General features: G+C 41.1%; 1 protein-coding gene across 1 annotated transcript; it reads left to right on the top strand.

Moving 5' to 3' along the window:
- Positions 1–1,170: 1,170 nt before the first annotated feature.
- On the top strand, positions 1,171–8,127 carry LOC138198289 (SUMO-conjugating enzyme UBC9-like). Its single transcript, XM_069149632.1, has 7 exons — positions 1,171–1,501; positions 1,795–1,880; positions 2,923–3,006; positions 3,619–3,691; positions 4,201–4,310; positions 4,599–4,678; positions 5,989–8,127. The coding sequence occupies exons 2-7, from the start codon at positions 1,815–1,817 to the stop codon at positions 6,050–6,052; spliced, it is 477 nt and encodes a 158-aa protein (XP_069005733.1). The 5' UTR covers positions 1,171–1,501; positions 1,795–1,814; the 3' UTR covers positions 6,053–8,127.
- The last annotated feature ends 4,140 nt before the right edge of the window (positions 8,128–12,267 follow it).

The raw sequence follows: 12,267 nt of genomic DNA, 5'->3' as shown, positions 1-12,267 counted from the left end.
AAAGATTGATGTAAATCTGTGCATTAAATATAAGCAGCATTATCCTCTTTTATTATAAGCAATTATTTATTGTCATCTTGGAACTTTGAACAGAGCTAATAAGGAGTTATTTAAACATTGTTTATGATGTCAGCTGTTGCTATGTTCCACTGGTGTAGAAAATGAAAAAAAAAAAAAAAAAAAAAGAGACTAGAACAAAGGAGCATATAGTTGGGCAAACGAGAACGATCAAGTTATTTTGAACCATTGTTCTCGATCTGAAGATGGGAATGCAGAGGCATGTACTGCTTCAAATGATCAAAACCTCCCACTCTGTGACTGTTAGCAGCCTCATCAAAGTCAATTTTCTTTCCCTTTGACCCTCACTTTTGCACTGGTCAGCTTACCATGCGTATTGTAACATAAACAAATAATTTGAGGATTGTATGCAATTTTGTAACGTTTAAATAATTTCATTATATACTAAATTCCTAAACAGAGCAAACTTGGCAAAACAAAAGTGCTGAATGGTGGACATACTGATCTTGAACAGATAGCTGCATGTACAGGTGAGGTGTTTGGCGAAGGTTCTGGCAGCAGCACAAATTAAGAAAAGTAAAGGAAAACAGATGTAAACAAAACTAACAGAATTACAATATATAACACGGAAAAGAACCAAAGTGCAATACGAGGCTTGTATCCAACAACATCAGTCCAAGAATTAACACCCCAACACTCCATCTCATTGATCACACCTTTGTAGCCTATTTCTTTTTGCAAAAAAAGGTTGTCATATTATCAACATATTTAAAGATACTTAAAAAAATATATATATTTTTTGACTATTTTACTTTTGAATGCAGCCTAATGTTGTATTCTAATCTAGTTACATTTTTATTTAATAGGCTACTAATACACATAATGATGCTTAATATCCAGATATTATGAATACCAGTTCGGCTAATGTGAAAAAAAATTAATAATAATAATAATAATAATAATAATAAATGAGCAAATGCGTGAACAATGATTTGGTTTGGAAACGTGACTCAAAATGATCGACTCACCGAAAGGTCCGAACTCCCCAACGCGAATGCCACAACAAAGATGGCCGACCACCTCTGACGTCTTTCGCTCGGCTGTCCAACACGCTGCCTGAAGGTCCTCACGAAATAAACAAATTGGGGTCCTTTCTCGCGGTGGGCTAGCTGCTGTAACGATTTTCAGAGTCACATTGTTTTACACAACCGTGGCGAATTCTCACAAAATCCCGCCAATAACATTTAAAAGAGAGTGTTTAAGTGATGTTGATCAGATAGGCGTTTCATACGACGCGGTCATTTGCGCCCTAACTGTCCCGGGACGGTTGTTTTTGAGGGAAGTGGATTTTTTTTTTTTCTCGGTCGCCGTCAAAGCGGGGCTAACATTAGCATTAGCGAAGCGGACGAGCTAGCCCTCAAACCCCCCTCCCCGTCCCACGTATCGCTCATTCTGACATTTTAGTCAAAAATAAAACAAAGAGGTAAGTTCACTGGAAACGACGCACTTTACCTCCGAAACCAGTGTGACGACAGGTGGTGTTCCTGTGGACCTTTTCCTGATGTCGCAGGTTGCTGTCGCGGAGTAAATTAACTCGTAAACAAATCACGCGGGTTCAAAAGTCGTCATTTACTCACCGTGTTTATTATTTATTTTTTTGCCTTTTCGGTAAAAAAAAAAACAAAAAAAAAACAACCCAATACCATATGACTAGTTTGTGTACAGCTTGACTTAATTTTTGTTTTTTTTGTTGTTGTTGTTGTTTTTTTCCCGCAGGGAGGCGTTGATGAGCAACGATGTCCGGCATCGCTCTGAGCAGACTGTCCCAGGAGCGCAAAGCCTGGAGGAAAGACCACCCGTTTGTGAGCAGCAGCACCACCGACATCACACTGAATCAACTCCTGTCATATAACACAGGGCCGCTCAAACTCTACAGTAACAGGGCAGCATGGGAAGACCATTGAGGGGGGGGGGGGGGGGGGGGGGGGGGGGGTCAAAGGGTTACAGCAGTATTTTTTTGTAAATTTGTGGCTGCGAATAACTTTTAATGTCAGTCGATATTTTTTTTTGGTAGGATGGTATGCAGAGGCGCTTATTTATTAAAGGTGAAAACACTTCCAACGGTATCCAGACTCGACAACAAGCGGGCCTGTTTTCAATCATCATAAAACGAGATCTTTAATCTTTGCATTTTTTTTTACAACAATAACATCACACACGCCTCAAGCAGGTGATTTATGACCGTATAAGTGTTAACCCGTCAGACTCTGGTCATTTCCAGCCCGTTTGAGAGCAATGACGTCTGCCTCGATTTTGCTATTTCAACGCAGCGAAGGCCACGTCGACTTGTCGTGGTTCGGGGAACAACGTGTTCTTGTTTGTATGGCAGCCCGACTCGTGTGTAGGCGGGAGAAGTCCCTTTGCTTTCCGTTTTCGATCTCGGAGCCATCAAAACATCTGTCGAAAAGAACGAGCCGTGATTTGACGCGTGGCGCCGCTTCACTTTGTATTCTTTCATCACAGCTCACCGGCTGTTTCCTTGTTGCAGCCAGCGAAGCAAATGAATGCTCATTCATCGATTTGCTTTGGAACTGTTGGTTTTCATGATAAATTTGATGTCTCTTTAGCTTCGAGAGAGACATTTTCAAGCTCGTTTTTTGTTTCGTTAAAGTAAGTCTCTCTTCAGAAGATGAAATAATCCCATTGCAGGTATTTCCAGTACATACCTACGTACTTGCATCCCCCCCCCCCCCCACACACACCCCCTTCCAGGTCCCAAAAGTGCCAAACTCCTCCTTGCTTCCTTGGTGTGAATAACTCTGCCCTGCCATTTCACGAGTGCTTCTGACACAATGTGGGCCCAAGTTGACTGCTGATGATTTGGGTTTCTTCTAAACCACACAGGGTTTTGTTGCTGTGCCAACCAAGAATCCGGATGGAACCATGAATCTGATGAACTGGGAGTGCGCTATTCCAGGAAAGAAAGGCGTAAGTTACCGTATGGTCACCTGCAGTTGGATTTCAAAGGAAACTAGCCATCATATGTCTTTAAAATAACGAGGAATAGGCCTTGTAATATGCTTGATTTGACCAGTGGTAGCCAAAATATATTTGCAAACGTTTTCGCCCCAATAACTTCGCCACCCATTCACACATTGAACACCAGCAGGTTACTTTGCATGTCGGAAAATTACACATTTCACATTCTTTACATTTCTGCGTGAAAACTGTGTAGTGTTGACCAAAACGAATGGCATGCATAATCGTTGTAATTACCTTAATAGATGAAGCTAACTTATTGTCGACTTGGTGTTCATATTGTAACATGACGTTCAAATGATAAGACACGTGTAAGCACTTTTAATGGATGAAATACTTTTATCTTTTGATAAAAGTAGGAGTATTAAAAGTTTATAGTTTCAGGAACACGTTCAAGCGTTTTTATTAAAGCAAAATGGGCAGGGTGCTTCCGAAAAAGAAAAGATTTGAGACATCATCCAGAGAAGATTTTATTAGTTTTTTGGGTTTTTTTTTACAGGTGTTGAGCGTCCTGGTGTATTTTTTTTCACCAAAGCAATTCTCCTCTTCTTTGTTCATCAGACCCTGTGGGAGGGAGGCCTCTATAAACTCAGAATGCTGTTCAAAGATGACTACCCTTCCTCTCCGCCCAAATGTGAGTATCACTCCTCTCCTCTTCACTCTCGCTACATAATTTCATGTAATATTTACATGCAGCCGTCTGTCCAAATCAGAAGCAGGAAAGCTCAGGGAACCAGAGTTTCGGCAACACAGTCAGTATATCGGGTTTAGCTGGTATGTGACTGTGTAACATACCCCCCCCCCCCCCCCCCCCCCCCCCCCCCACACACACACACACACACACACACACCCTCCACTCCTCATTTAATGCAATTTCCGGTAATGTGAAGATTTTCAGTTGTAAAACAAAGACAGTATTTGATCTCGGTATATCGATGAGAGGAGAACTGCCCTGTTTGTCATGGAACGTTTTACAAAATGACGGCACTTTGACAGATCCTCTTGTGTTTTAGAGATATTTTGTCAAACACTCCAGGTAATGTTGATTTTCTACACTGACTACATGGTATTTTGTGCCTGAAATCTTGTGTGTTTGTCTCAAGCCTTCACACTCTGACTTTATTTTCAATCGTTTCTGCTCAGGCAAGTTTGAGCCTCCAATATTCCACCCAAATGTCTACCCATCTGGCACTGTGTGTCTGTCGATCCTGGAGGAGGACAAAGACTGGAGACCTGCCATCACCATCAAACAGGTCAGGACGCTCATACTCACGGTCTCACTGTAACACTCTCATTACCAGTGGAGTTGGCCAGTTTATTTATTTGTTTACAGTCAGGGCTTTTTTTTTTTTGCAATTATGGCCCTTTGCTGTGCGAGTTCAGTCCTTTTATTGTAAAGGGCAGTGACTGAAGTGTAACATTATTTTGTTTGTGTGGACCCAAGAGGAATTACAACTGTGAAGAAGTGAGTGTATAATGAGTGGCGTGGCTAATAAACTAAAGTGCCTATCTGATTAAAGAAACATTCACTGTGGTTTTAGATCCTGCTGGGTATCCAGGAGCTGCTGAATGAGCCCAACATTCAAGACCCAGCACAAGCAGAGGCCTACACAATCTACTGGTAAGTCTTCCTGCTTTGATGGTTTATGAAGCAGTTTCATTTTAGGATAATAGAAACCTGAAATGATACCTCTTTTTGACATTTCCAGATTAGCAGCCATGCAGTAATTGCATAATAATTTAGGGAACGCCTATATTTGCTTTAAAGGTCCAATATTTAACAGTGCTTTATTTGCTTTCTTATTGTCCTTTGTTAAGCTTCTCCCTGCAGCTCTGCCAAGAACAGTCTGCTTTGCATCTGTGTCTTTAAAGCATGTTTATGTCAATGACCCTCTCTTCCGATTGGCTGACTCGTTTCTGGCTGAGCACCCCCCGGCCTATCACAGGTTGGCTCGTTCATATGACGCAGTTCCTGATCACGGGTTGTGTGCATTTCCCCATTGACTGAGCATTTTGAAACTTTGATAGTGTTTATTCAGCACACAGACCTACATTATAATCAACTGTTAGAAAAATTACTCAGAGGCTTGGTTCAAAATCAAACACATCGAACATTTATTCTTGCAAGAAGGAACACATACATGCACCCTCAAAGAGAGGTGTCCAGCAAAAAGGGCCCCCCCTCACTCCTCCGTAGGGCAGCTTTTATACAGTGGGACAAACAGTAGACCATCACCCCCATTCCCTTTGTATCTGCTTTCGTATGGTGATACTGACTTGGTTGTAGGTCACAAGATAAGGGCACAGGGGAGTCGGCAATTAGATGCGGAAAGTAAAACAAAAGGAATCGCGCGCAAACAAAAGAGAAACCCAAAGAGATTTTTCCGGAGCCACAATGCAAACAAGAGGAAGAGACAAATCTTTTCTTTCCATCATCAACAAAGAAATGGAAATCTGAATTTGTACAATATAGGACCTTTAAGTCACCTTTGTATCGAGGTTCAAATTAAGCTATCAAGCGCTCTTTAATACGAGACCTGAGAATTATCAGAACAACTCCTCTGAGATAAGTTGCGTCACAGACTATTCGTCATTCTTCTGCCATTTTTGCCTGTTATGTTTCCTGTTTTATTTTGTAATCAGTAACCCCATATGTTTTGGTCTGTTTACGTCTTGTGTTTTTTCCTACTAATTTTCATTTTCATGTGTCTCATCAGCCTATCGGCCCCTTTTATGCATCTGTTTCTCCTCTGGTGTGCATTTGGGTCCTCTTCTTGTGAACTGTGACACCTTTAGAGACCAATGACGTGTCATAACAGTACTTTATACAGCGATGTGTTTTCATAGGAAAAGAAACTCCATATCATTCTGCAAGTATTATTAGCATGGTTAAAATGTCCTCATTGCTTTGTTTTTCTTTGTATGTTTCAGTCAGAACAGGATGGACTATGAGAAGCGGGTAAGGGCCCAGGCCAAGAAGTTTGCCCCCACATAAAGTGGAGCGGTGGCCTTTATCCCGCCCGAGCAGCCTGAACTGAGAGGATACGAACAGGAGGCAGGCAGCATCTGAAGGACCACTCCAATAAGAATCCACTTTTGAGTATTATTATACTATTACACAGGTGACACGTGAGCCTGTTTTTCTTTTTCCTTTTTTTCAGAGTTCAATAAGATCATTATTTTACCTGACTTCAAGAAATGTTTGTGCATTTTCAATGCATAGCTGATGATCCTCTGCTGTCAATCTGACATTTGTATATTCCACATCTCCAGTTTGGTCATGAGTGCAAAGCTTACTCATGCTTCCATTGATACCGTAAGTCATGCTCGTGTGTTGACAGAGCTGTAGAAATAAGATTTCATGTCCGAACCACTCTGTAATGCTCAAACGGTTGCGGCAGAGGAGGAGATTTTACCTGCTGGTAACCTCCCAGTTTTTATCAAACCATCAAAGCCCAGAGGTATTGTAGATAGTGTTTCATGAATGTGGGTGTGAACTGTGACTAAAGCAGTCAGAAGCACAATGAAAGTCAAGTGTTCCTCTGTGCTCTTTCTAATCACACATCCGTCGTGTTTGAGAAAAACGTCAAACAAAAACCATCGACACGTTAAATTCAAGTAAAAGACATTCTCAGCAATTCTAATATAATGATTGTGAACTAAAACGTGACAATTATGTGGGTAAAAAGTGGAGCTCTGTCCACCTCACAGAAAGGAGCAGTTACAAAAGGAAAATAAAGCTGGTGGGTCAGGGCTTTACTTCCTCCACTTAGTCTACGGCCCTGTTTACGCCCGTTATTAACGTGTTCTGGGTGATCCAATCACAAGTGGACTGCTCAAATGACAGATATTTGAACACATTCAGAGGTGGTTTCAGACAAATATAACCACTTTCTTTTAGCAATGTGAATGTAAATGCATCCACAGCCACATTGAAGGACCACCTACTCAACCTGCCTCCTCTGAATAAGAAATAGATCAAATATCCAACAGGAAAAATATCCTGCGTGATTCTGCTGAGTGCCACTGAACTACACAAACTAGGAAAAATTCACCTACAAACTGAACTGGTGGCTACAAAGCAGTTTAGTGAATAACAACACAGGATGTTTACCTGACGCTTGTTCATTTTCATTGAGTTTACCTCTTCTGTACCCACAACTGTGGAAGAGCCCTGCTCCCTCGCACAGTTCATTTATCCACCGCAGCGCACAGCCCGACCCTCTCAAACCCACTGGACAGTAGTAAGTTATAGATCTGAAATACGTCATAAATTTGTAATGGACGGCGCATTAAAAGGACATTTTCTTGTTTCGTTCCCTGACTGTTGCTTTAACTCTTCTCTTCTTGTGTTTCTGTTAATGTTTATTTACAAGATGTGTTTATATGCATATAGAACAGTATCTGATCCCAGGCGGTCACTTGAGATGCATGTGGAGACACATGACACTGCTCAGTGTGACTTACAGCACTTTGAGCCATCCACTTTTGACCGCATCACCCAGAAGACGTTAATGCGATGTGTGAACAGCGCTTAAATCAGACGTTGCTGCAGTGAAACTAACGAATCCAACTGAGTGAAAGTATTTTTCAGTTACAGTAATGAATGTCATGCACCTTCAACATCAGTGTGTCATCCCCTTCCAACGATGCTATATATGATACAAAGGAGAAGTTGCATCGTAAAAGTAATAAAACCTGTTGCTGTGTGTTTGTTTTGGGCCCATTAATTCGGTCATTTTATCCTTTGATGCTTAAAAAATGGATAGAAAGCTGTATAAATCTGAAAACAAGTCCGTCTGGCAAACAGAAGCTGAAGGATCCTCATTGGAATGGCCTCTCAACCAGAAAGGAAGACACATGAAAGTGCACTTGAGAGTAAGCAAAGGCCTGAGATTTTTGTTGCCTCAAAGTATATGAGTGCATGTACATAATATAAATAATGGAAAATTGTGGAAGTTATGTTTTATATTGTTTTAGCCAGTTGACATTTGTGTGTGGTATTAAAACAAAGGACACAATAAATGGCATAAAATTGTGAAATATAGTTGAATAAAAACTTGAAAAATATATTTTTTTTCCTGTGAATTTCTTCTTGGGGTGGGGTCAGTGTACTTTCTTCTTATCTTAGGATAGATCTTTTTTTACTTATTTGTATTTTTCTCCTTTATTTGCAGCCATTTAGAGATTGTAAAGTCTACTTTGACAGAGTGTGAGCCTTGCAAACAGTCCGTGTTCTGTGTTGTCGGCTGCTGCGTGTCAAAGGAAGCTACTTTTCTTTGGACCTTTGAAAGTCTGTATTTAAAGAGATTTAATTGAGGAAATTTCACCTGATCATCATGTGACAAACTTATTTTTTTCCCCAAATATCTCTGAGCTCATCCTTGTCAAAAGCAAGTAACGCTGTAGTGCACCCAACAGTTTTTTTGCCCACCAATGTGTTGTCTGATGTTTATGTCTATTTTTAGTTTTCTTGTTCGAAGGTTTAAACCTGACGTACTATTCTCAGATGTTTGTGTGAAATTCTTAAGAAATTTAACACCTTTTGCCTCACCAGCGGTTTATTATCTCCGTATATATTTCTGTATGCTGCTGTAGCGAAAAAAAAAATCTCCCCTCGGGGATTAATAAAGTAACTACCATGACCTCATTTGGCCGAATGGGAAGAGAAGCGGTAAAAACCCGGGTGAGAAGCCAACCTTATTTGTTTTCTGTTGCTGCAGTGTTTTAACAGTGTGATCTGACTCTTGCTGTGCTGTGCTGTGCTGTGCTGTGCTGTGCTGTGCTGACTGTATGTGTTGTAGGTGAGGGCAGTAAAAAGCCCTGAGGTGCCGGCCCTGTTACTGCCTCACTATGTTGATCCCGGATCCACCTCCAATCACCACAGCTGTCACAGCCTGGGCCACTGTCTTCGCACCAACATATTTAGCATTAAATTCCAGCCTCTGTTTCCACTCCCGTCTTCCTGGGGCTCTGTCGCAGCTGTTCACAGTAAACACACTTCATTTTATGTACAGAAACAACCTACTCAGGCAGGTTTTACAGGGGAAAACAAGCTGCTTTCAGGACCGGAACACTAATTGCACTCTTCATTTTAATGTCATCTCATGATCACCATCAGTTCAAATTATATGCGTCTGCATGATAAACAAACTTGTGTTTTAATAAATTACTGCCAGTTTAACTGCGGGTTAACTGCCCGTTTTAGTTCAAGTTGTATTCTAATAGTTGCTCTTGGCTTCACAGGCATCAGGATTTGATCTTAGTATGTTTTCATCCCATGAAAGTCCAACTTCAGTGGACAAATCAGTGTAAATACATAGATAAAAATACAGACTGGAGTTTGGCAGCATCCTACGAGTATGAGTGGGTGCATAGTGTGTCTTCTGCTGGGAGGAATTGTCAAAAAAAAAAATTGAGTTTTTGCGATATAGACAGCCCGCTATTCAATACACTGCTGCCACGTGTGTTCATATAACATGATATGAACATAATTTTAAAGGCAGCGAGCACACGGACAAGATGTAACAGTAAACCAGGGAATCCCGAGTAGTTGAAACATAATCTGTCCCATCCTGCTGAATGATTCAGCTGCGTGTGAACATTGCGATGTACACTACAACACACTGCCCTGTGACACACACACACACACACACACACACACACACACACACACACACACACACACACACGCGCGCGCGCGCGCGCTCACAGTCCCTGTAACTTTTCACATAACTTATATAGCACTTTATCACCTTAGAGCACCCCTAAACACTTTACAGTTCGCTTCCCATTCACCCACTCACACACACATTCACACACCAATTGGTGCAGAGCTGCCATGCAAGATGGTCGCCTGCCACTGGGAGCAACTGGAGTTCAGTGTCTTGCCCAAGGACACTTCCACCCCCCAAGAGACAGCCACCCCAAGAAGTAGTAGAGAAATTAGAGTTGTTATTAGAGTGTTGTTGGTCTAATTTCACTTTTCATGTATAATATAGTGTAGTTGTTAACTAATATAGACAGGACTACAGATGAACATGTACATGTGGGGTGCAGACAGAGATAAATAAAGTGCATTTGAAGGATTACTTCTTGTGCAGTGTGTTGTGTAGCTGCATGTGCTGGTAGCCACACATGTCTCAGTCAGTGTTTATGTTGGACAGAGTTCAGAGGTTTACCTGCTGGACTCACTTGGTCTGCTAGCAGTTTGTGGGTCGATGGTATTTGATCATCCGATCACAAACCTGCCTCAGGCTTCAACATAATGCAGCTACACGTGCACATTAAGTGGTGGATCTTATACTAACTTCACTGTGACATTGAACTTTGATTTAGGTAGTCAAATACACTTAACATCAAAACATGGTCAACATTATATGTCCTCAACATCTCCAAACATGTTAGCATGCTGACATATTTAACATAAACATCGCTGTGCCTAAGTAGAGCTTTTATTATTACACTTTCTATCCAACTCTTAATTCTCCCCACTGAATTCTCTGTCTCCAGGTGTCCCTTTAACATGGAGATCCCTCACCAGGGACTCCTACATCAGCCACCCTCTGACTAATCGGCCTGCAGACCCCCATCGCTGGTACGGCCACAAGACGGATGGAGTGGGTAGGTACTCCTCCTGTTCCTCTCTCTCTCTCTGTAAACAGTGTTTTTCTCTGTCATTGTTATGGTCTGATAGTTCTGATGCGCAGTTTCTATCTTTTACTGCCAACGTCATACGTCGCTGTGGCTCGTCTGCAGTCCAGTGGACGGAGAGAAACATCATGAACCAGAAGCTCAAAAAGATGCTGGCGGAAATGAAAAAAAAAAAAAAAAAATAGCACAGTGAAATGATGTCCTGTTTCTTACCGTGACACTACAGCAGGCGCACGCTCATGACTCACACTTGGTTTCCTTGGAGACTATTGGTGTTGCTCACTGTTGTGAGCTTGTAGCTAAAAATAACAAAGGAAGGGTGATGTTGGAGATAAAAAACAATAAAATAATTGATAATTAGATAAAAGATGTTCTGTGATATCTGGTTTTAGTTAAACCAAACTCAAATGTAAAGCGGCAAAGCAACAATTTGGCTCGTGTGTGTGTGTGTGTCAAATTTGTAAAGGAAAAAATTCTCTGAAAACTTTCTTATTTTGTATCAATCTAGCTGAGGATGGGATGTTGATGAGGACGGTCTGAAATTTTGAGTAAAATGAACACAAACTAAAACTAAAGAATTTGAATTACTGAATGCAGTAACTGTCTCCAGATCCTTTACTGCTGTGTGATGCGTAAATTCAGTAGAATGGAGGTGGTTTCAACAGAAACCACTGAAACTGGTTTTTTGTCACAACCTACTGCATCTCATTTCAAGTCAAACGTCCATAATGAGAATCTGTAGTAGCAATCTCATCCCCTTTTTTTTTACTACACACAGATAGAGGGTTGAGGGGACTGTTTGAAGTTGCATACACTGACTTGACAATGTAGAAACTAATAAAACCAACCGAAACTGAGGCGTTCAGTCTGCACTCATAGTGCTTGGCTTCATGTTTAAATGCAACAATTACTTAAATGTACAGTGCATCTGGAAAGTATTCACAGCGCTTCACTTTTTCCACATTTTGTTATGTTACAGCCTTATTCCAAAATGGATTAAAATCATTTATTTCCTCAAAATTCTACACACAATACCCCATAATCATAACGTGAAAAAAGTTTGTTTAAAATGATCACTCAGTTTGGCCGGGCGGCCGACTCTAGGAAGAGTCCTGATGGTTCCAAACTTCTTCCATTTACGGATGATGGAGGCCACTGTGCTCATTGGGACCTTCAATGCTGCAGAAACTTTTCTGTACCCTTCCCCAGATCTGTGGCTCGATACAATCCTGTCTCGGAGGTCTACAGACAATTCTTTGGACTTCATGTCTTGGTTTGTGCTCTGACATGCACTGTCAACTGTGGGACCTTATATAGACGGTGTGTGTCTTTCCAAATCATGTCCAATCAACTGAATTTACCACAAGTGGACTCCAATCAAGTTGTAGAAACATCTCAAGGATGATCAGTGGAAACAGGATGCACCTGAGCTCAATTTTGAGTGTAATGGCAAAGGCTGTGAATACTTATGTACATGTGATTTTTTTAATTTTTTTAATAGATTTGCAAAAATGTTAAAAAAAACTTTTTTCACGTTATCATTATGGGGTATTGTGT

The sequence above is a fragment of the Embiotoca jacksoni genome, unplaced genomic scaffold, assembly GCF_022577435.1.
Source record: "Embiotoca jacksoni isolate LCO1_2020_lvr unplaced genomic scaffold, fEmbJac1.0.p SCAF_15, whole genome shotgun sequence".
Lineage (NCBI taxonomy): Eukaryota > Metazoa > Chordata > Actinopteri > Embiotocidae > Embiotoca > Embiotoca jacksoni.
The sequence above is the reverse complement of the archived record's forward strand: the minus strand, read 5'-3'. Positions and strand labels throughout refer to the sequence as shown.

Excerpts from the sequence above, each read along its gene's own strand:
- LOC138198289 (XM_069149632.1), top strand. The coding sequence starts at position 1,815 with ATGTCCGGCATCGCTCTGAGCAGACTGTCCCAGGAGCGCAAAGCCTGG. Across the intron at positions 3,692-4,200 it reads CCCTTCCTCTCCGCCCAAAT|GCAAGTTTGAGCCTCCAATA; the intron begins GTGAGTATCACT and ends GTTTCTGCTCAG. Across the intron at positions 4,311-4,598 it reads CTGCCATCACCATCAAACAG|ATCCTGCTGGGTATCCAGGA; the intron begins GTCAGGACGCTC and ends CTGTGGTTTTAG.